This window comes from Aulostomus chinensis, chromosome 10, assembly GCF_037954235.1.
Source record: "Aulostomus chinensis isolate RoL2024-O1b breed Wild chromosome 10, RoL_Achi_v1.0, whole genome shotgun sequence".
Classification (NCBI taxonomy): domain Eukaryota; kingdom Metazoa; phylum Chordata; class Actinopteri; order Syngnathiformes; family Aulostomidae; genus Aulostomus; species Aulostomus chinensis.
Window position 1 is genome coordinate 619,444 of NC_141329.1, and position 26,306 is coordinate 645,749.

General features: G+C 49.5%; 1 protein-coding gene across 6 annotated transcripts in view; it reads left to right on the forward strand.

Annotated features, from left to right (window-relative positions):
* Positions 1–23,733, forward strand: part of grik4 (glutamate receptor, ionotropic, kainate 4) — a 262,496-nt gene extending 238,763 nt beyond the window's left edge. For 3 of the 6 annotated variants that reach the window (XM_086215336.1, XM_086215335.1, XM_086215337.1), the window contains 10 exons: positions 4,808–5,011; positions 6,795–6,908; positions 16,651–16,760; positions 17,528–17,701; positions 17,924–18,034; positions 18,159–18,324; positions 18,984–19,209; positions 19,942–20,070; positions 20,145–20,263; positions 21,490–23,733. In XM_086215336.1, coding sequence (XP_086071462.1) covers positions 4,808–5,011; positions 6,795–6,908; positions 16,651–16,760; positions 17,528–17,701; positions 17,924–18,034; positions 18,159–18,324; positions 18,984–19,209; positions 19,942–20,070; positions 20,145–20,263; positions 21,490–21,879 — 1,743 coding nt within the window. In that variant the 3' untranslated portion in view covers positions 21,880–23,733. The remainder of the gene's footprint in view (positions 1–4,807; positions 5,012–6,794; positions 6,909–16,650; positions 16,761–17,527; positions 17,702–17,923; positions 18,035–18,158; positions 18,325–18,983; positions 19,210–19,941; positions 20,071–20,144; positions 20,264–21,489) is intronic. The other 3 variants (XM_086215338.1, XM_086215339.1, XM_086215340.1) reach the window with 3 other exon arrangements.
* The last annotated feature ends 2,573 nt before the right edge of the window (positions 23,734–26,306 follow it).

Below are 26,306 nucleotides of genomic sequence, written 5' to 3' on the forward strand. Positions count from 1 at the left end.
TGTGTTGGTGAGTGTGTGTGTTGGTGAGTGTGTGTGTTGGTGAGTGAGTGTGTTGGTGAGTGAGTGTGTTGGTGAGTGTGTGTTGGTGTGTGTGTGTTGGTGAGTGTGTGTGTTGGTGAGTGAGTGTGTTGGTGAGTGTGTGTTGGTGTGTGTGTGTTGGTGAGTGAGTGTGTTGGTGTGTGTGTGTTGGTGAGTGAGTGTGTTGGTGAGTGTGTGTTGGTGTGTGTGTGTTGGTGTGTGTGTGTTGGTGAGTGAGTGTGTTGGTGAGTGTGTGTGTTGGTGAGTGAGTGTGTTGATGAGTGTGTGTGTTGGTGAGTGTGTATGTTGGTGAGTGTGTGTGTTGGTGAGTGAGTGTGTTGGTGAGTGTGTTTTGGTGAGTGAATGTGTTGGTGAGTGTGTGTGTTGGTGAGTGAGTGTGTTGGTGAGTGTGTGTGTTGGTGAGTGTGTATGTTGGTGAGTGAGTGTGTTGGTGAGTGTGTGTGTTGGTGAGTGTGTGTGTTGGTGAGTGAGTGTGTTGGTGAGTGTGTGTTGGTGTGTGTGTGTTGGTGAGTGTGTGTGTTGGTGAGTGAGTGTGTTGGTGTGTGTGTGTTGGTGAGTGAGTGTGTTGGTGTGTGTGTGTTGGTGAGTGAGTGTGTGTTGGTGTGTGTGTGTTGGTGAGTGAGTGTGTTGGTGAGTGTGTGTTGGTGTGTGTGTGTGTTGGTGTGTGTGTGTTGGTGAGTGAGTGTGTTGGTGTGTGTGTGTTGGTGTGTGTGTGTTGGTGTGTGTGTGTTGGTGTGTGTGTGTTGGTGTGTGTGTGTTGGTGAGTGCAGAAGAGAGTTGATGGAGTTTCCTTGTGTGGCGCCACTTTCACAGCCGATGTCGACCTTTCATACCTTGACAGTTATTTTTATGATTTTGTTCTTAACTTCACAGCAGCTTCCAGTCGAAGAGGTTCTTTGATTGTGTTTTCGTCTTCTTTTGATTCATCAGTTTTTGGTGGAATTTTTCGATGAGTTTCAGCTTTGAAACAGCAGTTGCTGCACTTTGAGAAAAACGCCAGAAAGAAACAGATCAATGAAAGGGAAACATGGCTGCTTCATATTCAGCCTTGTGTTCAGTTCACACCAATGCAAGTGTCATAAAAAACAGAAACAAAAAAATTGGGTGCAGCTCACCAGTTAGTGGCGCTATGGTGAGCTACGTTTAGCACAGGCCCACAGGCGACTCTTGGGGTCCTTGTGGGCGACCCGGTTCCCCGTGGGCACCATGTTGGTGACCTCTGCTGTGAATGATGTAAATATCTACAAACCACAAGTACTCATACTACAACGAACTGAAACACAGACGAATTCAAAAGCTCAGAATTTGTCAAACTCAGAACAGCTTAGATGACATTACCATAACGCGTCACCATCACACTTTGCCATGCATGACTCCTGAAACTTTTCAAATATTGTAGTCATGGAAACCGTGTTACAGGAGCTTCCTCCTGCTCAGAATATTGTTCTTTACTGCACATCTACAGTAAGTCAGGTATTGCAGGATGTTGCAGTACATGATCTGCCAGCACAAACTTCACTAAGCTTTGCTGTCAGGCTCAGGCCCTGAGGTGAAGGGCACATAAGCCTGAGCTGGTTCAGTATATTGACATTTAAACTATTTACTCGCCCTTCAAACACCAAGTACACCAGGAAGGTTGGAGAGTTTCTGGACGAGGAGCTGAGTGGCTCCTCACGCGTCTGCTGAGAGGATCAGTTGGCTGGATGTTTACTGACAACAGGAAATCGAGAACTTCATCCTCTTCTCCTTTCCCAGAGTCGGCTGACTTGCTCTCTGAGTCTTGTCCTGCCGTCTTCATCATCTACCAGCAGTGTTTCATCAAGCTAACCGGTTCGATAACGGCGTTCAATGCAGATTCCTGGTCCACAGCAGAGAACTGATTACTAGCGTCCTCCTCCTGCTTATCACAGCCAAGCAGCAGATGGCAGCTTCCACTGTCCGCTGATGCAGCCAGACACAGGCCAGGCCGCCCAGTGTCAAAGGGACCTGAACCCCATTTGTGCACAGCTTGTGGAACCTGCAAGGTTTCTATGACGACGAGATAAAGAACAATTGTGCCACCTGATGTGCATCCAAGTCCTCAAATCTTCCCATTCCTGTGCAACTTCCTGTTTTGTGTTTTTTCCCGTGAGGCAAATTAGTTTCTACCAGCTGACACAGATGAATATTTCCAGCCGTGGTGATGACGGAGCCGTTTCACTTCTGTCATCCCTCAAAAGCCTCCTGAATGCTGCCACAGTGGCTTTGAAGGACCTGGAAACACGACCGCGGTAAATCACTCTCCCGCGTTAGCAGCTGGGTAACAGGCTCATTGTTAGCATTTGTGGGTCGCTGTTGTTGTGCTTCCAGGAGCACATCCAGTCATGAAAAACACACTCAAAACTCTTCCTGTAACAAAGAAACAGAAATGTGTCTTTAAAAATGGAGGCTTTTCAGCAGGAGAACATGTCCACTCGCTAATTAGGGTTATTTAGTGCCAGGTCATCAAAGTAGCTTCAGGAGCTGAGGGCAGCGGCAGCAAAGTGGTCCAAAACATTGTCTTTGTTATGATCTACTGGAGCCTGAACACACCAGTGTGACAGCCGCATTATTTGAAAAATGGCACAATTGTGGTTGTGGCAGCTGCAAAATACAGCAGTTTACTCTTTAAATTGTCCTAAAAAACAAGACGTAAATAAACCGACAGCCGAATAGAGAGTTGGCTCTCTCGAAAAGACAGGCTGTAAATTGATGGTTTGTGTGTGTGTGTGTGTGTGTGTGTGTGTGTGTTAAACAAAAGCTCAACTTTGTCTATGGATGTAGCAGATTCTGTCCAGATGGATGATATTTTTGGCCCTGATTTAAGTTAAAAATCCTATTAGAGAATTAAAAATATCATCATTTCACTGCATTTGAAAGAGAACATTTCCATTGTTTAACTTTGCAGTTTGAGCTCTCTTGCTTCAGTGCTTCATTTTCAACAAAAATAGGAGGTTATTCCTAATCTGAAGCCTCAGTCTACAGCCTGGAGAGTAGCCTACAGCCAGCCACCGCAGCGCATCTGACCCTGTAATAATTTATGTCATCATTTATTCTTAAATTTCCAAATGTTTCTCTAAAGCCCTTAAGTTTTGAACTAACTTACAGGTAGCACATCCTCGTCATGCGTGCCAGCGACAGCAGCAGCCTCGTGCGTGTGATTCCTTCGCAGCGTCGCAGCGTAAACCATGTTGGAAAGGTTTGGCTCAGCGGGTCGGGCAACCAAATGAGCAATCACAGCAGAACAAGAGAGGAAGAGCAGGAAAGGATGGAGAGGACCTGTGGAGCAGCAGAGGAAGCAGAGAAATGGGAGGGGTGATGGGGGGCCGGTCTGGATGATAGAAGTGAGGAAGAAAATGAAGGAGAAGAAGAAAGAATCAAGCAGAATGAAGGGAATGAGATGTGAAACCTTGTAGAGAAGCAGGTGAGGAGCCAGGACAGGAGATGGAAATTTGTTGAAGAGATGAGCGAAGTCCAGATGTGAAAATGGGAACGTATCAATTTATGATCAGTGAGATAGAGCAGAGGAAGAAGCCTGAGGGAGCAGAGGAAGAAGAGTGAGGGAGCAGAGGAAGAAGAGTGAGGGAGCAGAGGAAGAAGAGTGAGGGAGCAGAGGAAGAAGAGTGAGGGAGCAGAGGAAGAAGCCTGAGGGAGCAGAGGAAGAAGAGTGAGGGAGCAGAGGAAGAAGAGTGAGGGAGCAGAGGAGGAAGAGTGAGGGAGCAGAGGAAGAAGAGTGAGGGAGCAGAGGAGGAAGAGTGAGGGAGCAGAGGAAGAAGAGTGAGGGAGCAGAGGAAGAAGAGTGAGGGAGCAGAGGAAGAAGAGTGAGGGAGCAGAGGAAGAAGAGTGAGGGAGCAGAGGAGGAAGAGTGAGGGAGCAGAGGAGGAAGAGTGAGGGAGCAGAGGAGGAAGAGTGAGGGAGCAGAGGAAGAAGAGTGAGGGAGCAGAGGAGGAAGAGTGAGGGAGCAGAGGAGGAAGAGTGAGGGAGCAGAGGAAGAAGAGTGAGGGAGCAGAGGAGGAAGAGTGAGGGAGCAGAGGAAGAAGAGTGAGGGAGCAGAGGAAGAAGAGTGAGAGGGAGCAGAGTGAGGGAGCAGAGGAAGAAGAGTGAGGGAGCAGAGGAAGAAGAGCAGCAGGTTCGAGAAGGAGAGGAAGACATTTGTGTGCAGGTTGTTCATCATAGCTTTGTCTGAAGAAATTTACGACAATTTGTTCCATGAAAGTGTTGAAGTTTACATTTAAGCAGCATTACTGTGGAACTTTTATTTGCATTTACAGCAACCCAGATTATTATGGGATGGACTCAAGCCAGTTGAAAGCTTTCAAGGTTTTTAAAGGCTTCAAGATTAGTGATGTTTCTACCCAACGTAGCTTCACCTTGCTGGACCTTCTCTTCCTCTGAGGTGGTCGTCCGCATGTGTTGAGGTATTTTGGATTCAAATGAGTCTGGATGATATTTTTCACAGATCTCAAACCACAAGAATATTCGTGCTGACACCGTTAATGCCGAGAAATCTTGGGAGAAGTAAGCCTGGAGAAGCCTCAGGTGTTTGGGCTGAGGCGCGAGAGAGCCTCCATCACCTGAGGAGATACGCCTGGTTATTAATGCCTTGCTGCGTGCATGTAAACGCATCACGAAGATGATCAGATTCATGGTATTTTGTCGCTTATGGGAGTTTTTTGCAGGACTTGTTTTCTTGATCATGTCATCCCACTGAATCATCTCCTGGATGTGTAACGCAGACCTGCTTTTTCAGGAGAATCCATACGTGATGCTGCGGCACAATCACCAGGACCTGGAGGGAAACGAGCGCTACGAAGGCTTCTGTGTGGACATGCTGAAGGAGCTGGCCGACATTCTCAAGTTCAAGTATCGCATCCGGCTGGTGGGGGACGGACTTTACGGGGTTCCTGGAGCCAACGGATCATGGACGGGCATGGTCGGAGAGCTCATCTCCAGAGTATGCCTGCATGCAGTTTGTAATCATTTATACTCATATTCATATTATCAGTGTACCATAGTTTAAGTACTTCCTCACACACAAAAACACAGGAAGTGAATTCTTTCTTTTATTGGAGTTTTCCGATGTCCTGAAAGGGAACAGACTTTCCTCTTGAACTGCTCCATGTTGGTGCTGTTAAATCTGTAAGCTGCGTTTACAGGTGAGGAAGGTTGGATGCATGAGAACCGACTCAGCTGCCACCAGGGGAGCGTCCGTTACGTTACACCAGTCCGAGCCATATTTCAGCACCTGGGAGTACATGGAGGGGAGAACAGCAGGCCAGGAACTGGACAGCTGACTTTCTTCTTTAATAAAGACAGAACAGCCACCAAAAATCAGAAGGTTCGGCCTGAGCTGCAGGCAGACGGGGCCCAGACCAGACTTGAACCACAGTCTGAGCTTAATTCCTTCATCTTTACTGAGCAGGCGAGATGTGATGGAATGCCAGTGGAAACGGTTATGATGCCACATCGAACCCCGACGTTATATTTTGTTGTGGTTTTATATTTGAAGGCTGAGCAGCAGCAGGCAGAGAAATCCAGTAATCAATATTAATATTGTATTGTCACATAAATATTTCAGTAGCTGTTACAACTGTGTGTTCATTTTTCAAAGGATCGGTGACTCTCTTTGTTGAAACTGCCTCGGCAGTCGTTCCCCGCGCGTGGCTTCCTTCGGGCGGCGAGAACAGGCGATCAGACTTTCAAATGACAGAGAAAAAAAAACGATGAAGTGGAGGTTTGGGTGTGCTGACGAGGACGGGTTAGAGCCCGCGGGCCGAGGATGCGAGCAGGAAGCACAGCTGGCGTGTGCTGGTGTTGAGTGGAGCGAACAGTTGGAGGGTAATGATCGACGCACAGAAGAAGCCTGGGCGGGGCTTCAGGGGAGGCTGTAAATGCTCCTGTTCTGAAACTGTTCTAGAAGGGTAATTGAGGAACAAACCATCTATTTTGGATGGTGACCGATGGACTTGTAGTGGCGTCTGCAGCGATGCGTCAAAAGTTGCCCCCCCCCACTCAGTCTCCCCAATCCTCTTCGTTCTCCTGCAGTGGACAAAGAGCAGTGTTGCTGCTTCCCTCTCGGCTCCTCGGGGAGATGAAGAAACCCTTGCAGTTGCACTTTGCTGGCCTGCATTATTAGCAAGGAGACGTCAGCAGCTGGGGTGTCCACGTGCACATCAACGTGCACATCAGTGTGTCGCACCAACCGCTGCCATGTCAAGTGATTTGTCTTCGCACACACACACACACACACACACACACACACTGGTAGGGTTGGATTATCCCTTGTTACTGATAACCCTATTGGTGGCGAGAAGGCCGTGAGAAACAAAAGGGCATTATTAGGGAATTAGCCAGACGTATCCCGGTTATGTCATCATCAGCTGTTCCATGCCGGCTGCATTCAGCCTATCAGTCCGACTCCCCTCCCAGAACCACAGCACATGGATCACCAAACAACGGGTGAAAAGGAAGGGGCCATCTAGTGGCTGCAGTAACTATGACCACCAGGAGAGAGGGAATCAGGTGACATCCAGCAGCGAGTGAAGAACCCTGTTGAGACGGAGCTGCAGCTCATGACTGTGTGATGTTTCCAGTTTTCAGCTTTAACCTGAACCTCGACCAAAGGGATCAGGTCTTTGAGTCTAACCGGGTCGGAGGGTCACACCAAAGGACTTGGGGCCTTGAGTTGTTGCCACTGTGTCCCCACGTGATGTCACACTGCTCTCCCTCTGTTTCAGAAAGCTGACCTGGCGGTTGCTGGCCTGACCATCACAGCAGAGCGGGAAAAGGTCATCGACTTCTCCAAACCCTTCATGACCCTCGGGATCAGCATAATGTACCGCGTCCACCTGGTGAGTTTGTCCCGCCCACTCAAACCCCCCTGCACTGGGGCTTCCCCCCTCTCTCTCTGCAGCTAGCAGACCTACCAGACCAGGATGTGAGCCAGGTGAGGTCAGCCAGGTGAGGTCAGCTAGCTGGAGAACAACCACTCTCCTTCTCAGCCTGTGGAGCCTGAGAATCTCTCAAACCCTCCTGCTGTGCTCCTCAGCCCCTACCTGACCTCTCAGCGACTCCCCCGCATCTTTGCGTTTCCAAGGCTGTAACCTCCAGGTCCTCCTCTCCTCCAAGCCCTAGTCTCACTCTCTTCCTTCTGCTTCACCTCGCCAGCATCCCTCCCCCATTATTCCAGCAGTCTCTGCTGTCTAAATCTCAGCTCATCTCTTGTGTCAGCCTCCTTCTGTTGCTATGGTCACCCACACCGCTGGCGTTTTCCATCCTGACCTCCTGGGGAATGCTTGCCCTCTGATTGGCCACCTTATTCACACAAGTAATGGCCTCCGTGCCCAATAGAGGGCGAGTCCAAGCAGGAAACTGAAACAACAGCATGTGGAAATGAGCCAGTGTTTGTGGAGTCAGTGGCCCATTAATCATCAGCGCTCCCCTCAACCCAAGGTGACACAGGGAGCCCTGCCTGGCACTGCAGCGGGCCGCGCTGAGGTGTTTTGGTGTCCCAGAGGGGCCTTTACTCACATTCTCAATTGCTCCTGTCTCCCTTTCTTGTCAGCCTCCCTTCCCCACCTCCCCATCATCAGAGCACAGTGCTAAAAGGTGCAGCAGTCAGGGACTCAGCTGAGTGCCAACAATCAGGGGATCAATATGGTCCCTGCAGAAGCAGCGATGGATGGGCTGCTGGGTTCAGACCCACACCGCAGACGGGGGCATAACAGGGTGCAATGGAGGCGGGGGGGGTGTACAGAGGATCTGAAAATAAGGAACGTTAAGCACTCGAAGTCAGCCGCACCCCCCCCCCCCCCCCCCCCTCTCTCTCCTTGCGGCATTCTCTTGACTCTGACTCGGGACCGTCCCCCCGCAACCCTCTGAAATTCAATACTGGAATTTCTGTGACTGCACTTGTTTAGTTCTAATCCTCTGACTATTGATCTGAGACTAAGTGATTTCTACAAGGGGCTCTGCTGCTTAATTCAAACTTTAAATGAAAATTTCAGTCAGATCAATAGTCAGATCAAGAATAGTGAATGTAATAAAAAATGCCTGTTGGGTGTTAATTACCCTCAGACTGTCGGCTATTTCATCTCCTTCTCTGTCAGGGTGCACTCATAGAACCTCTGTCCATGTGTGTGTGTGTGTGTGTGTGTGTGTTTGTGTGTCTCACACACAAACACACACACACACACACACACACGAAGCAGCTTATTCTTCCTTGTCTTGATTCCTGTTTAAGGCAAAGATGCATATTACACTTCCGATCAATATGGTCACAGCGCAGTAAAAACCATAATTGTATTTTGGCAGAATTGCTTGTTCTAAAAAGCTGTTTCCCAAACATCACTGCATTCACGGCCAATTCAGATAAACAACTGCAAAAATTAATTTCCCCCGTGGAACAGCAGAAGGAAGCAACAAATGCTTGAAGCATAAACCTGCACTGAACTGCTGCTGGGTGCTTTTCACTGAAAACTGTCAGCTGGAAGCTCGCTAGCTGGTCTCGCCACGTGTTTCCTCCCTAGAGGGTCTGGAGCTTCATGAAACGTAGCTCAGAGACCTAGCGAAGGGTAGCAGTTAGCACCAGCCTGACCTCCGTGGCTGAATGAAAGAACTACTGAGGTGCCATTTGTTCCAAAGGAGACAATAAACAGAGCCTTCAGATGGAGGACTGAAGCCATCAGGATGCCTCGAGAAAGGGAGGAAGGGGGAAGGAAGAGGGAGGAAGGGTGAGTCTGGACAGGTCTGACACAAAATGCATGATCTGATATCACCATTATCACAATAAAGTTATATTCCAAATATGGAAGCAACAACAGAGGTTTTTGGAAATGGTCAGATTAGCCGCTGTTAGCTATCAGTCTCCGTTAGCTTCAAGCTAAGTGTACATTCTGGAGTCACTAAGAAGTAATGCAGGAGGGGAAAGCATCTCCATGAGCTCAGTACTACGACTAGTGAGTACTTGGAAGGCAAAAAACAGTTCGGTGAAGTATCACTTCACACACCAGCATCATGTCCATTGCTGTCTGGGTCAGAATGTTGGGCAATGAAACTTTTAACTAAAGTTACTGTGGCACAGTTCCTAATGATGCTACAATTTGCATTTGTTTGTGAAGAGAAAGGGTGTGATGAGCTGAGGCTGGATCAGCGGTTCTGGCTCTGTCCAGAGATCCGGCCTCCCTGACCACAGGGCATCGTTTCACAGCAGGTAAAGGGTATAGAGGTGAGAGCGGAGCAGCGTGTCCGGCTGCAGGTTGTTGATGTGCTGCATTCACCACTGCACTGCCTGCTGTTATGTGAGCTCTTCTGGACGTGGCCACATGGAGGTCCAGGACACAGGAAATGTGGACTTCATTTGTCCACCCAGACACCTGCGGTGTGTGTCAGGAGCAGGTCCCTGCAGCCAGAGACGTGTGTGTCACCGCTGGTCTGAATTAGGCTTCAGGGAAAGGAACAAGCCTGAGCCGCACACGCGCTCCCATTCCTTGCATTCATCATCGGCACTCGGCGAAGCCATGTGAGGTAAGATCCTCCCTCGGAGGAACTTCGTAGCTGTGCCAGTTCCGACATTCCCTGCATTTTCGTGACTCTCAGAAGTAAAAAGACGTGTTTTGCATAAGAGAAAGCAGCGCTTAATTAGGCATCAGAGTTAATTAGGGGTGTGTAGAAGCTGTGTCAGATTCAGCGACAGCCCCGAGGGTGAGTGTGGCATACAGAGCTTTACTGACTCTATGGCCACACGCACCATATCACATTCAACGGCATGGACACTCACACACAAACAAACTCTCACAAGCAGACATGCCAAGACACTCACTGATACACAGTCACACAGGTTTGCCTTGGATGGATGGATGGATGGAGGGCTGATGGAGGGGTGTGGTCTCTGTCATGGATCGTCCCTGATGGACACGAATAATCTTCCTCTGACATCGAGCTTCACTCCGAAGCTCCGTTATTATTGGCAGCTGCCTGCTAGCATCAGCCACGATTATGCTAGGAAGACGTAGCCATGGTGGCTACTCCTGGATGGCGCAGAGTAACCTGTTTTTCTTTCATTTTTGAAAAATGTCAACAGAATTGTAAATGAGGAATGAAAGAAAAGGCAACTATCAATGATCAGAAAAAGACAGGAGAGAACAGAGGAAGCTGAGGAGAAGAAGATGGGGGGATGAGAGTGGAAGTGTCCTCTGAGTCTGACTTCAGGCTGACAGCCTCCAGGGCAACAATGTGGGGTGAATATGAAGAGGCAGGATGACGATGTGGAATCCTTGACTGGATCACCTCACCAGCTCCTTCAGCCCCTCCCAGTCCACCGGGGGGGTGCAAGGTAAACGACTGAGCGCTTCATCTGGTTGTGGAGAGGTAGAGGGGACATGCTTGTTCCGTTATTGCCAGCAGGTTCTCACTGTTCCGGTCCTCTTTGTGAAGAGCCAAATGAGCAGGTTTGCATCCTCCATCCTTCGGCCTCTGGCAGCCTCTCGTCATGTAAGGGCAGGATGAACCTGCTGCTGCTGACGTGAAGCGTCCAGCAGACATTCATACACTCTGATTTGGTTTTTCTTTTTCTTGTCTCACGTGAATCAAGATTTGAATGTCAGAAGTGCCGTTTGTCTTGTCGTGTCCGCCTGGCCCGGGGAGGCGAGAGCAGCACGCCATGAGTGCACTGACGTTTTTGCTTTGGATAATTTGAGATAATCATTCATGGCTGTAGTAACATCGTCATCCTCAGTGGTGAATCCCAGGCTGCCTGTGCAGGACGACCATCACGTGAAGCCCTGGGTGATGCGTTACCAGCGCTGTGACGGATGTCTGAGCAGCCACAAACCTGTTTATTGGCGCTTCCTAGCTTCTACAGCTGGAAGCGCATTTGATGGGAAATGTGAGACTGAAGCGGAGCAGCGTGTAGTAGAAGGATGGAGAGAAGAAGCTGAAATGCACTGAAAGGGCTGTTGACTGGCATATTCATTTCACCCATTTTGCTATAAAAATATTGATTGGACAGCTTTGAAAACAAGACAAAATGGCCCCATTCTCCTGTTTTTGTTGCCAGGGAGGCAGACCTTTGGTGCATTTGGAGAGTTGCAATATCCCCTGAATGTCTATTTTCCTTCCCAGTGCCAAAAAAAACATAACTGGAGTCTGAGGAGACTCTGAGCCTGTTTGAGAAGAATGGGACCTCCTTCACTCCTCCTCCGCGCCTGTTCCTCCTTGACTGAGCTGCTTCCAGGTTCCAGTGTTGTCCCTGAACTGTTCACCGAGTGATAGCTCATGAACTTGGGTGAACTGAACGCAGGCTCCTGTATTACTGCCTGATGAACGTGAACTTGTTCATTCTGGTGTCTGTGAACGCCACGCTCTCTCAGTTCGTCCTCGTTCAATCGGGTGCCAGATTTTTGGCAAAAACCCAGCTAAACACACAGTAAACAGGCCTTAATATGTAGCGGAAAAAACAACCTGTCTGCGTCCGAAATTCCCCACCTCCACCCTGTTGAGGAGGCAAACGCAGAATGTGAGATATTTTAGTTTGTCCAAAACATGAGTCAGTACTCAGTAGTACATATTTTCCATGCTTATTCCAGAGAAATATCTTAGTAGTAGTGGATTGAAGGCCACTGGCCAAGCAGAAAGATCCCACAATGCAATGTGGCGGTGTTTGGCGTGTAGCACAGGCGTCACTCCGAGAGGATGTGACATCATGTTGTTATCACATGACAAAGTTATAAAAGCTACAGGTACAGAGTTTCTGATGGATGGTAGTGCTGAGTTGGCTACTCTGAATTACTACTACTGCTGCTACTACTACTACTTCTGCTACCACTGCTACGACTACTACTAATACTGCTACTACTACTACTGCTACCACTGCTACGACTACTACTAATACTGCCACTGCTACTACTGCTACTACTGCTACCACTGCTACGACTACTACTAATACTGCCACTGCTACTACTACTACCACTGCTACGATTACTACTAATACTGCCACTGCTACTACTACTTCTACCACTGCTATGACTACTACTAATACTGCTACTGCTACTACTACTGCTACCACTGCTATGACTACTTCTACCACTACTGCTGCTACTGCTGCTGCTACTACTACTACTACTACTACTACTTCTATTACTGCAGAAAGGTCCAGACACCTCATACCAGGACGTAGTTTCTTTCAGCTCATGTTTAAAATAATCTGACCATGAAAATACACAAGTATATTTCATCCATCCATCCATCCATCCACCCATCCATCCATCCATCCGTCATCTATCCCTCCATCCATCCGTCTGTCATCCACCCATCCATCCATCCACCCATTCATCCATCCGTCATCAACCCATCCATCCATCCACCCATTCATCCATCCATCCGTCATCCATCCCTCCATCCATCCATCCACCCATTCATCCATCCATCCATCCGTCTGTCATCCACCCGTCATCCACCCATCCATCCATCCGTCATCCATCCCTCCATCCATCCGTCTGTCATCCACCCGTCATCAACCCATCCATCCATCCATCCACCCATCCATCCATCCGTCATCCATCCATCCATCCGTCATCCACCCATCATCCATCCGTCATCCATCCATCCATCCGTCATCCACCCATCATCCATCCGTCATCCATCCATCCATCCGTCATCCACCCATCATCGACCCATCCATCCCTCCCTCCATCCCTCCATGTTCCCCCTCTCCTCCTGTTGAGGGTGGTGGGGGTGGAGCCTATCCCAGCAGCCTTCCCCCTGGACAGGTCACCAGTCCATGGCAGGGCCAACACATAGAGACAGACAACCATTGGCTCTCCCAGCCACGCCTACGGTCAATTCAGAGTCTGGATTAACCTGGTCCCTCTTGATGTCTTTGGACTGTGGAGGAAGCTGGAGTACCAGAGAGAACCCAGCAGGAACAGGGAGAACATGGAGACTCACACAGAAAGACCCCGTGCTGCAGCCGGGGCTCCACCCACAACCTTCTTGATGGGGGGCCACAGTGAGGACCACTGCTCCACCCACAACCTTCTTGCTGGGGGCCACAGTGAGGACCACTGCTCCACCCACAACCTTCTTGCTGGGGGGCCACAGTGAGGACCACTGCTCCACCCACAACCTTCTTGCTGGGGGGCCACAGTGAGGACCACTGCTCCACCGGGCTGTCTAAGTATATTTCAATGTACTGCAAATGTGTGTACTTTAGTGCGTAGCCAGGTCAGATATGAATGACATCACCTGAGGAGGTCTGCTGCTGTCATCAAGCAGATGTGTTCACTCGATGTTCCTCAGCTCTAGAATAAACCATCATCTTGTATTTATTTATTACTTACGAGCCTCCTGCACATGGTCTGATTTTATTGTAGTATATTGGTGAATGACGTCACGACAGTGTCAGCTACGCTCGCCTTGTCCTCTAAGCAGAGGAGGATCTTGCGATGGCGTTCCTGTCGTCTATCAACCCTTCTTCTGTTTCTTGTTGTTGTGAGGAGTTGAACGGACAGCAGGAAACGACTCGGCGCAGGAGAAATGCCACTTTTTTCGGTCAGGTACAGAGAGGGGGCGGTGCACTGCTGATGCTGCTGCGGTGACAGGAGGAAGTGCCGTGTGCAGTCGGAGTAGTACGTCCGAAATGATGCATACTATTGAGATGAACCAAAACTGTGCCAAACTTAAATAGTCTTTTTGAGTGTGTCAGGTTTGGTGTGGCTTTTCGGACGCACCGCCAGCCAACAGTGTCGTACTGCTGCATGTGTCATCAAAACACAAAGCAGCATGGAGGTAACTTGTTTTTTCAACCTGCCTGGGATTTATTTTCCAGGATTCTAGTATTCCTTTGTAGTGTGAACCATCGATGGCTAGCAACAAAGCCTTGGAGCAGCAATGGGAAATGCTGATGTGAACCCTGGCTGGGTTACGATAGGAAGATGGAGTCTGACGCATGGTTTCAGTGTTCAGACTGACGCAGTGACTGCTGTCTGTGGTTCTCGAGGGGCTGTGGCTTCAATTTTGAAAAATAATAGCTCGCAGCAACATGGGAAAAAAGAACTTCACAAGTTCATTTTTGGAACTGTGAACTCCGTTCAAAGTTTTGAATTATGAACTATGAACTGAACTTTGAACCAGTTCATGTAGAAAAATGAACTTTCCCAACACTGTCAGGTTCCACAAACTAGCTCCAAATACTTCATCCAAACAGTGTTTTTTACCTTCCAAGTACTCACTAACAGGAGTACTCAGCTCGCTAAGGTGTTTTCCACTCCTCCATCACTTCTTAGTGACTCCAAAATGCAGGAAGAACCAGCCACGTATAGTTAGCTTGAAGCTAACAGAGACTGATGCTAACAGCAGCTAAACTGCAGAAACACTTAAATAGCTCTCCAGGCCGTCTGCTCCCGTCCAGGTTTGGATCAATAATCTCAAACACTTTGATTGGAGATCAGAGCTAACTGGAACACTTTGGGATCCCAGCAGCAACCAGCAGCAACCAGCAGCAACCAGCAGCAACCAGCTCACTCGCTCTTGTGCACAGTAAGGTCAAACTGGAAGTATTCCAGTTAACAAGAAAACCATGATAGACTGGTGTGCTCTTTTCCTGGCCTCAACAGATGTACCTCACCACTTGTGCCAGCAGAGGCCACTACTGCTGAGAAAAACTACCCAGTACTGCTTTCATGCCCAGGCACAAGCGCACACTGGCCAACAGCGTGTGACCCGCGTCTCCACTTCCCCTCCAGCTGTTGTCTCTGCAGCAGCCCACGTCGTCACAATGGCACCTCGGCGGGAACTTAGGGTGTGAAACGCAGTGCAAGCAGGGAGCAGAGTGCGGGTTCAGCATGATCTAAAGCTGACAGCTGTTACCATGGTGACACCAGTAGCAGCAGGCTGCCTGGCTGTGGTAGAACCACTGTTCCACCTCTGGACCCCCAGCTGTCATCATCGTCGTCGTCGTTGCGCTCCGCGATCAGACCGACGGACATTAAACCAAGCAGATGTGAATCCCGCCATGATTCTGCTGACTCTCTCTCTCCTCCCGGCTTCTTCCGCCTGGCTAACAAGCACGAGGCTGAACGTGTTCGTTTATCATAAAATGCCCACCGAAATGTTTAATTTTGGAGAGCTGCACAGATGTATGTGTGCAGTGAGTTGGCCCCTGATAGAGCAGGTTTACGCCTCAGTGATTGGCGCTCAGATGGGCTGGAATGGAAGGCAGGAACGAGTTTGTCCTCATCCGCGTTGGGCCAGTTGGGATCGGCTGCTGTTGGGAGGTCCTGCTGAGAGTCTGGGTCTGATATTCCTCAGCTAACAATCAGTCAGCCGGGCTGTAACCTGCATGCATGTGCATAAAGAGTGTGAGCAAACACACACACGCACACTCACGCTGGCTGCACGACACTTGGTGCATCTTGGTACAGCTAAAGGACAAAGGCTGTCGCTGCTGGATAGTGGACCAGTAGGAACCAGCCCCTGTGTCCAGACGCCTGGTTACCTGCTTCATCTCGTCTACCGCCGTTACCAAAACGAGGCAGCAGCTTCTGGGCCCACGCGGTGGCTCCCGGTCCTGCCTCTCCCAGCCGGGGTCCTGGCTTTTTCCAGTCATACAGGAAGTGAGCCATGGGCGACCCCCCTGACCTTGTGTTATGGCAGCGTCCTGGTTGAGCTGAGTCTCTGATAAGCAGCCTTGGCTCTGGCCTCTGCTGACACACTGGACTTTGTTTCTAGGCTCGAACATGAGAGTTCCAGTTTGTTTGTGTATGTTTGTTACTATGTGCTAAATCTACGCAGGCGGCCGGCTGAGAAGGCTGGAGTCACTCTTCCTGCTTCCCAGCAGCACCAGCATGTTCCATCAACCATGCTAACACTGGCTGTAGACGTGTTCCTGAATTAAGACAGATTCAGTGCAGATGCTATCACGCTAACAGATGCAACGCTTAGATTATAGCTGATGTTTTGGAAGCTATGAGCTCAGTAGAAGGAGAGTGAAGTCTGTGTTGCTTTCAGTTCAGACTTTTATTCATAGTTTGATTTTATTACTGGAAATGCAGTTTAAAGTGCGCGGTAAAACCAAACAGCTTTTAATCATTGCACTTTTTTCTCAACTTGACATCAGGGAACAGGAGTTCTTATCAGTGCTGCATGAACATGCAACAGCGTGCAGCTCTGTTGACATGTCACCAGCAACTCAGTTCATGTTTTCATACAATGTTTATCTGAATGTTTACATGCAAACAAGATTCATATAATTGTAGCACTATCAGTTTACCACAGGAAATCAATGTTTATCTCATCAGAATCACTTTATTTACTGTCCGCGTCACCTTCCTCATCTCTGCAGTTGACACAGGCAGCAGTAAACGTTGATGAACTCAGGCCAGACCGGCCCGCGGCGATGGAAGCTGTGTAGAATCTCAGCAGCTAATTAACTTTGGCACTTGCCGTATGGAGCTGATGTTGCAAAAGTGGATGTTTTCTCTCATGTTAATTTGTTCCCGTTTAATCTCTCAGCTCCTCTTCAGCAAAGCTTGTGTTGCGTTGGCTCGCGTGATTTCGACACGATTGTAACTCCTCTGCATGTGTTGTGTGTTTCAGGGACGAAGGCCAGGGTATTTCTCCTTCCTGGACCCCTTTTCTCCGGGAGTCTGGCTCTTCATGCTTCTGGCCTACTTGGCCGTCAGCTGTGTCCTCTTTCTGGTGGCCAGGTAGAAACTCACCACTGGGGGACACCAAAAATGGGACACAATGGGGTTTGAGTGAGGAAAGGAAAAGCTGAAAGGTTCCGTGGGGAGGGAACAGGTGTTTCTCCCGTCTCCTGAGGTGATGGAGGACGTGTTCCCCCCCCAGCAGTGGGTCTCCAGCATCACAGTGACCCCTGCTGGTCAGGCAGGGGACTGGTAGAACTGCCGTTCAAGTCAACAACAAGCATTCCCCTGTGCTTCATGAGGAAACTGTATAAAAAATGCAATAAATACATGTTATGTAACACCTGCTGGAATGAGCCCGAACATGTGACTCTCCAGACACGCCCAGGTTCTATGTGCTGAAAATGTAACTGGTGATATGTGCTCTCTTTGTCAGGGTTTCGCTTCTGTTGTTTTTTGGTAAATCAGAGGAACGCTAGCCTCGCCGTCACGGTAGTCTCTCTCTGACAGAGTTGTCACAGCCATCTTTCAACAAACCAATCACACTTCTTCTCTGCCAGCGTTTAAGAAGGCAGCTCATGGGGAATGAAAAGCGAGGTGGTTCTCTCTCCAGAGAGAGAGCCAAGGTGACTTTGTGTTCAGTTAACTGCTGGAGTTATTTTCTCCTCGTCTTTCACTCCGTTTCCTCTCTGTTCTGCTCGCTCCCTCGTCTCTGGAGTTTTGCTCTCATCAGAATATTTTATCCGACTTTCACTCCCACTCTCGCTGGCTGTATCTCTCCTGTGATTCTCTTTGTTGCCTAACCCTGAATGTCTTGTTCTCTCCAGACTGACACCGTACGAGTGGTACAACCCACACCCCTGTCTGAAAGGACGCTGTAACCTCCTGATCAACCAGTACTCGCTTGGCAACAGTTTGTGGTTTCCCGTGGGAGGCTTCATGCAGCAGGGATCCACCATTGCTCCCAGAGCTCTGTCCACACGCTGTGTGAGCGGAGTGTGGTTAGTACTGCAGACACACACAAATGCGTGTCCATGTCTCAGCTCTCACACACATTGAAGTGCTGGTTCTATTTTAATTTGTGGTAACTTTCTCCATCATGGAAGCCACTGCATCATTGACTGATCCTCATTCATCTTTTCATGTCTTCCTCGGAGTCAACGAGAGGTTGTGCATGTTTATGTAAGACAAAGTCTGCGTTGATCTGCTTTTATTCTCTGCAGCATAAAGTTGATTTCCTTTCATCCAAACCCAGCATGGTTGCCTTCCTCATGTACACCCACCTCTCCATCCTTTCACCCCACTGAGCATCCAGCAGTCTCTTCCTCTCTCAGGTGTGCAGTTATTTGAATCCTGCTGGACTCGCCCCCAGACAATCCATCTTCATGTTCCTGCTGTCCATTTCCATACTTTGATTGGAGAAAACATGTGCTCTTGTCCTCTGCCTTCCCTCCAAAGGTGGGCCTTCACATTAATCATCATCTCATCCTACACCGCCAACCTGGCTGCCTTCCTAACGGTTCAGAGGATGGAGGTGCCCATCGAGTCAGTGGACGACCTGGCAGATCAGACGGCTATAGAGTACGGCACCATGCATGGAGGATCCACCATGACCTTCTTCCAGGTCAGAGGCTGAACACATCATTGCATATGATAGATTGTTTATCCTCTTAACTCTTAGATCCCTGACACACACACACACACTCACGCACGCTTGCAGGCTGACCTCAGAGCCCCCCCATGATCGATGGGCTCTAACCACAGGTTTTATCTGTTTCCTGTCTCTTCTTTCGCCACAAGCATTCAATCGGCTCGTCCTCGGGGACACGGGGCACCGTCCAGGTCTCTGAGAGAGGCACACACCACCCTCCCTCCTCTGGATGTGACCTCAGAGAGAAAATAAAACAGTGAGAAACAGGCACAGAGAGACAGTGAAGGATGATGTAGCGGGATTGAGAGCGATACATTGGCCTTGCTGTCCTCTGCTCCTTCATGTCCACTGGACCTTTAATAATGTCAGGAAGGAGGACAGGCTGACAGGGAGCAGAGGACAGGTGGGGGTGTAAAGTAAAGATTCTGCTCTGCTTCTCAAAAGAAAAATTCACATTTACCTGCAACGGCCTCTCCAGAGATTCAGTGTTTGAATAAATCCATCAGACAAGAAAATGAAGCAACTGAATTAATCTCCAACTCTGCAAAAGAGGAAAATGTGTGTCTGCCACTCTGAGCGTCTCTCCTATTGCACAGTTTCTTCTGATCATGTCTCGTCCCGCCGCTCTGCAGAACTCTCGCTACCAGACCTACCAGCGAATGTGGAACTTCATGCACTCAAAGCAGCCCAGTGTGTTTGTGAAGAGCACGGAGGAGGGGATCGCCAGGGTCCTCAAATCCAACTATGCCTACCTGCTGGAGAGCACGATGAACGAGTACTACCGCCAGAGGAACTGCAACCTGACTCAGATCGGAGGGCTGCTGGACACCAAGGGCTACGGTATCGGCATGCCGCTGGGTGAGTGAAGACCGCCGGTGGAGGTCAGGGAGATGGAAGATAATTACATGCAGAAGGATCTAATAGAGGGACTTAACAGGTTGGAGACCTGATGATATCAGCGAGTCAGGGAGAAGATGGTCGTGTGAAGGAGGAGAGGATGTAATTTCTGTGCCGAATGAATTCAGCAGAGGACAAAAGCTGATAGTTGTGCTTAAATGTGGGAATTATACAGACACTGAGAGAAAGATAGGAGGAGCAGGGGTATTAGTCAGAGGATACACCATAAACCTGACATTGGAGAGTTGAAATTGAAAAGCAAAGCCTCAGCAAAGCCAAACCATTAGCAGCTATCATGGGGGAAGATGATGCAAAAAGACACAACTTCAAGAGATGCAGCGTGAGACGCTCGCAGTCCAGCACACCGGAGGGTGAGAGGAAGAGAATCTGAAATATGCTTCCTGTTGAACATGGAACTGTCGAGCCTCCTGCTGCTCCCAAAGCATGAAAACTTGGTTTGGTTGCATTTTGATCTCGCGAGTCAAAGACGCACCTCAGAATAAACAAGACCCCGGTCTTTAAACCTCAGATGAACCCTGCACGCTGCATCGTCATGTGACCTGTAGCATCTGATATCATTCCCTTCTACCTCAGCAAACTGTTTCAGTTAAAATGAAAACATTTGTTGAGTTATTCTTCTATGCGCTGGAAAGGGTTGGTCGAGTGTGCTTGTTGTTTCTCTCACCACTCCAGGGTCGGTGTACCGGGATGAGTTTGACCTGGCCATCCTCAAACTGCAGGAGGACAACCGCCTGGAGATCCTCAAGAGGAAGTGGTGGGATGGAGGCAAGTGTCCAAAGGAGGAGGACCACCGTGCCAAAGGTCAGTCAGGGTTCAGCGGACCGTATGTTGGGATGGGGTTTCTCTTCCTGTCACCTGTCCCGCTGTGTCTCCAGGTCTGGGTATGGAGAACATCGGGGGGATCTTCGTGGTGCTGGTGTGTGGCCTGCTGGTTGCTATCTTCATGGCGGTGCTGGAGTTTGTGTGGATGTTGAGGCAGACGCCAGGAACTGAGGTGAGAGAGGGCTACCTAACCTGCATCTGCTTTATCTCCCTCTCCCCTCCCTGGCACCCCCGCCCCCGTGGAGCTGCTAGGCTCTCCCAGAGTGAGGAGGATTGACAGGAAGTGATGTAGCTTTCCTCTGTTTCTTCTTCCCCTGGGTTTCCCTTGACACGTAGCCCTCCTCCGTCAAGTCTAGGAGGGCTGGGCAGCACAAAACCAAAGATATACCTCAGTCCCACTGTGTGCATATCTGGAGTACTTTCTATCTATAGTGGTAGGAGGATCTTGAGGATATATACTGCCTACAATATACTACCTAACCCGTGATATTGAATGTATTTAGGTGTATGTGGTCAGTAAATGCATCCATGGTGCTATGACAGCCTTCTCATAAACATGGTGGTGTTACTTTAGCCTTAATCCAAGACAACGTACTTGTAGGATGCCTTGTACTGTGTGAGCCTCATCAGTGTCTCCACGTGTGAATGACTGACAGCTGTGGCCATGTTGCCCATTTTTGATAACCTCAAGTTACTCAGCAGCCACCAAGCAGACTTACAACCGTGACGAGAATCTTACAAAGCTGAATTTTAGTGTAAAGCTAAATGGAGCCTTGTCTTGTTCTGAGGACTAGAAGCCAAGTTGAGGGCTTTTTGTCCCAGAACCCCTGCGGGCGAACACGTATGCTCGCCAGGACAGAGGCCAGTCGAAGCTTCTGTCAGTGGAGCAGCTCAGCTGTGCAGAGATGCCATCACCACAAGTCCTCTCTCACTCCGCCGTAGCGAGATGTGCGTCCTCTGTTCTCTCTGATGTGACTCCTTTGAAGGAGGCTGGACACCTGTGTTTTCACCTGGACACTCACTGTGACTCTGATTCAATAAACATTCAGTATGTGAAAGTCAAAAAACAACTTGTGATTTCTTCCTTTGAATCAACATAGATACACCCCAACTTGTGAGCCGTGTGTGTGTGTGTGTGTGTGCGCGAGAGAGAGAGAGAGAAACATGTTGATTGATCTTTGTCAAACTGGAGTCGTGTATCGTCTGTCACCTCAGTCAGGCGCTGATTGATGAGTCTAAGTGATGGTGTGTGTGTGTGTGTGTGTGTGTGTGTGTGTGTGTGTGTGTTTGTTGTTTCAGCATCATCATGATTGTCATCTGTTGTGTGTCCATCAGTCTGTCCTGATGAAGTCAGTCAGTCAATGAGTTGTCTGCCCCCCCCCATGTGTGTGCTTTCAGCAGTCTGTGTGTGAGGAGATGCTGCGGGAGCTCCATGGGATCGTCCTGTGTCACGACAGCCTGCAGGTGAGGCGCCGGCGGGCGGCCTCGATTCTCCGGCCGCGGCCCCTACCCCTGGAGGAGCGTCGGGCCCGAGCTGCTGCGGTCAGCCTCAGCAATGGCAAGCTGTGTGGGGGGGCTGGACTCCCAGAACCCCTCTCCCACAGACTGGCTCAGGAGGCCGCTCTGGTTGCAAGAGGGTGCAGCCACATTCGCATCTGTCCCGAGTGCCGACGGTTCCAGGGGCTGAGGATGCGCCCCGCTGGGGCCACCGGGGCCCTCCCGTCCCCCACACACAGTGAGGAGAGCATAGAGTGGGACAAGACTACGAACAGCAGTGAACCTGAATAACACCAGGTGACTCCCACGGGACTGACTCGCCCCTCCTCTCACCAGGGACGAGAGATCATGATATTCTGATTCAGCATTCGGGAGCTTGATCTTCAAGGGCGGGACGAAGCTGCGGACGCTGGCGCCCCAGAGCCAACAGCCAGAGTCAGTTTGGGATTTTGTCCTTGTTCAAAGGAAAAATTGATGAGTCTGTCCCATCGTGGTCCGTCCCTGTTGGCTCTCCGTACTGTTTGAAACAGGATGGACAAAAACAGCTACGGGACATTTGTACTATGCAGTATTTTCAGTCATTTATCATTGTGCTCTTTCTTTTTTTCTTTTTAAATTATTCCTGTCCTCTGTTGGGTTATCAGTACTGAATATTGTTATTCTATTGTCCTTGAAAATACATTAAACAAGTTCCTTTTTTATCTGACAGTTCACTCTATGAACGTACATTGCTTCTGAAGAGCTGCAAGATGAACACTCATTCAAGGTCATCCTTGGAATGCTTTTATTTTGAAAGTGCCAAAAACCAGAAGTAGAATCTTGTGGCTGAGGAAATTATCACAGCCTTGAGAAGATAAACTCTTGTGAGTCTGGACCGGAGACACATGGACCTCTTTTGTAGCGGTGATATTGTAGGAGACGAGGCTGTTGCAGCGCGTCCAGGTCCCGGACGGCTCTGAGATGAATCGCTGAAAGACTTTTTTCCCGTCGTAATCTGTTGCTTTATCACATGACGGCGGCTCACAGACAAACACATCTGTTTATTTTTGTCCTCTTCCTCCATACATCCACTTCTGCTCTTTATGATTTCTCGTGTCCAAACACAGAGGAACAAATACTTGGACTACATGTTCCAGGAGCGCTGCATTTATCCACCTCATGTATCTGAGAATGTCGCCTGCACATGAACGAAACGACGTATACCAGAGCACCGCAAACATGGTGGTTTGCATCCCTGGTCAAGTAAAGAAGGCTTTAAATATCAGCAGCTGACTGGGATTCTTTTAAATGTCACAGCAGTTAACCCTTCGTGGGAGATGGTGGGTGGCACACTGCCTCAGGACGGGTTCAGCTCTCATCTGGCCTCCGTGCGCTGACATTTTCTTACATTCGTTTATGAAAACCCAGACCTGGAAGACATGAATCTGGCATTTAGGAGGCTGGCGCTCAAGAGGGGAGGACAAACAACAGAAAACAACAAAATCAGATACTTGGGCCGGTAATGAGGTCATGAACGATTGATTACATTTGGCTTTATTTTGGAGGAATATTTGTCGTGTGCTACTGTTTGTAGCGCACATCAACCAGCCCTGAACACAAACCACCAGCAACTGATTTCCTGGGATCGTCTCCAGAAGGTACACCTCTGAGACCGCAGCGCCCGCCCCGCCCCGCCCCGCCCCGCTCAGCCCCGGCGATCCTTTGGATCTGGCCGACTGAAGTGCTGCTGCAGATCCTTCTTGTTAGCTTACGTTCCCTTCCAGAACTTCTCGCCGCCGCTCAGTCAGAGCAGAGACCAAAGGTGAAATCTGAAACTTTTCCCAGTTTTGATTCTGTTCCTCTGGTAACGGTTCATTTGCCTCCCAGCACCAACAAATATACACAAAGAAACAGTATCAGAGTATTTTTACACCAAATTCACAGTAATCTGAAACATCTGATGGGTCATCCTGCACAAACTCCCTTCAGTCACATGATGCAGTCTGGCCCAAAGTTTTATCGTCACCAGCTAGCACTTTACCTCTGGTAGATACTGGTCCAGACTGAGGGACCTCTGGTAGATACTGGTCCAGACTGAGGGACCTCTGGGAGATACTGGTCCAGACTGAGGGACCTCTGGTAGATACTGGTCCAGACTGAGGGACCTCTGGTAGATACTGGTCCAGACTGAGGGACCTCTGGTAGATACTGGTCCAGACTGAGGGACCTCTGGTAGATACTGGTCCAGACTGAGGGACCTCTGGGAGATACTGGTCCAGACTGAGGGACCTCTAGTAGATACTGGTCCAGACTGAGGGACCTCTGGTAGATACTGGTCCAGACTGAGGGACCTCTAGTAGATACTGGTCCAGACTGAGGGACCTCTGGTAGATACTGGTCCAGACTGAGGGACCTCTGGGAGATACTGGTCCAGACTGAGGGACCTCTGGTAGATACTGGTCCAGACTGAGGGACCTCTGGTAGATACTGGTCCAGACTGAGGGACCTCTGGTAGATACTGGTCCAGACTGAGGGACCTCTGGTAGATACTGGTCCAGACTGAGGGACCTCTGGTAGATACTGGTCCAGACTGAGGGACCTCTGGGAGATACTGGTCCAGACTGAGGGACCTCTAGTAGATACTGGTCCAGACTGAGGGACCTCTGGTAGATACTGGTCCAGACTGAGGGACCTCTAGTAGATACTGGTCCAGACTGAGGGACCTCTGGGAGATACTGGTCCAGACTGAGGGACCTCTGGGAGATACTGGTCCAGACTGAGGGACCTCTGGTAGATACTGGTCCAGACTGAGGGACCTCTAGTAGATACTGGTCCAGACTGAGGGACCTCTGGTAGATACTGGTCCAGACTGAGGGACCTCTGGGAGATACTGGTCCAGACTGAGGGACCTCTAGTAGATACTGGTCCAGACTGAGGGACCTCTGGTAGATACTGGTCCAGACTGAGGGACCTCTAGTAGATACTGGTCCAGACTGAGGGACCTCTAGTAGATACTGGTCCAGACTGAGGGACCTCTGGTAGATACTGGTCCAGACTGAGGGACCTCTAGTAGACACTGGTCCAGACTGAGGGACCTCTAGTAGATACTGGTCCAGACTGAGGGACCTCTAGTAGATACTGGTCCAGACTGAGGGACCTCTGGGAGATACTGGTCCAGACTGAGGGACCTCTGGTAGATACTGGTCCAGACTGAGGGACCTCTGGTAGATACTGGTCCAGACTGAGGGACCTCTGGTAGATACTGGTCCAGACTGAGGGACCTCTAGTAGATACTGGTCCAGACTGAGGGACCTCTAGTAGATACTGGTCCAGACTGAGGGACCTCTGGTAGATACTGGTCCAGACTGAGGGACCTCTGGTAGATACTGGTCCAGACTGAGGGACCTCTGGTAGATACTGGTCCAGACTAAGGGACCTCTAGTAGATACTGGTCCAGACTGAGGGACCTCTGGTAGATACTGGTCCAGACTGAGGGACCTCTGGTAGATACTGGTCCAGACTGAGGGACCTCTGGTAGATACTGGTCCAGACTGAGGGACCTCTAGTAGATACTGGTCCAGACTGAGGGACCTCTGGGAGATACTGGTCCAGACTGAGGGACCTCTGGTAGATACTGGTCCAGACTGAGGGACCTCTAGTAGATACTGGTCCAGACTGAGGGACCTCTAGTAGATACTGGTCCAGACTGAGGGACCTCTGGTAGATACTGGTCCAGACTGAGGGACCTCTGGTAGATACTGGTCCAGACTGAGGGACCTCTGGTAGATACTGGTCCAGACTGAGGGACCTCTAGTAGATACTGGTCCAGACTGAGGGACCTCTGGTAGATACTGGTCCAGACTGAGGGACCTCTGGTAGATACTGGTCCAGACTGAGGGACCTCTGGTAGATACTGGTCCAGACTGAGGGACCTCTAGTAGATACTGGTCCAGACTGAGGGACCTCTGGTAGATACTGGTCCAGACTGAGGGACCTCTGGTAGATACTGGTCCAGACTAAGGGACCTCTAGTAGATACTGGTCCAGACTGAGGGACCTCTGGTAGATACTGGTCCAGACTGAGGGACCTCTGGTAGATACTGGTCCATACTGAGGGACCTCTGGTAGATACTGGTCCAGACTGAGGGACCTCTGGTAGATACTGGTCCAGACTGAGGGACCTCTGGTAGATACTGGTCCAGACTAAGGGACCTCTAGTAGATACTGGTCCAGACTGAGGGACCTCTGGTAGATACTGGTCCAGACTGAGGGACCTCTGGTAGATACTGGTCCAGACTGAGGGACCTCTGGTAGATACTGGTCCAGACTAAGGGACCTCTGGTAGATACTGGTCCAGACTAAGGGACCTCTGGTAGATACTGGTCCAGACTGAGTACAGCGGTCGTGTTCTGGCTGCTGTGGCCATCCAGCGTCTGCAGCAGAACGACTGGTTTCTCCTTCTCAGCTGAAGGTGTAAAACTGCGCATGATTTACTGATTGATTACTATGAAAATCATGTACTTATCCATCAATAAATGATTCAATTACCAAATTGGTCATTTATTTAATGGATAAATGATCAATTTATCCATTAAATAAAAAAAACTATTTATTAATTCATTGAATAGATGATGTATTTATTGAACTAATAAGTAAATGATTTATTAATAAAAAATCCTTTTTATGTAATAAGCAAAAATTGATTGAGGCATTACATTGATAAATGGATCATTTATTAGT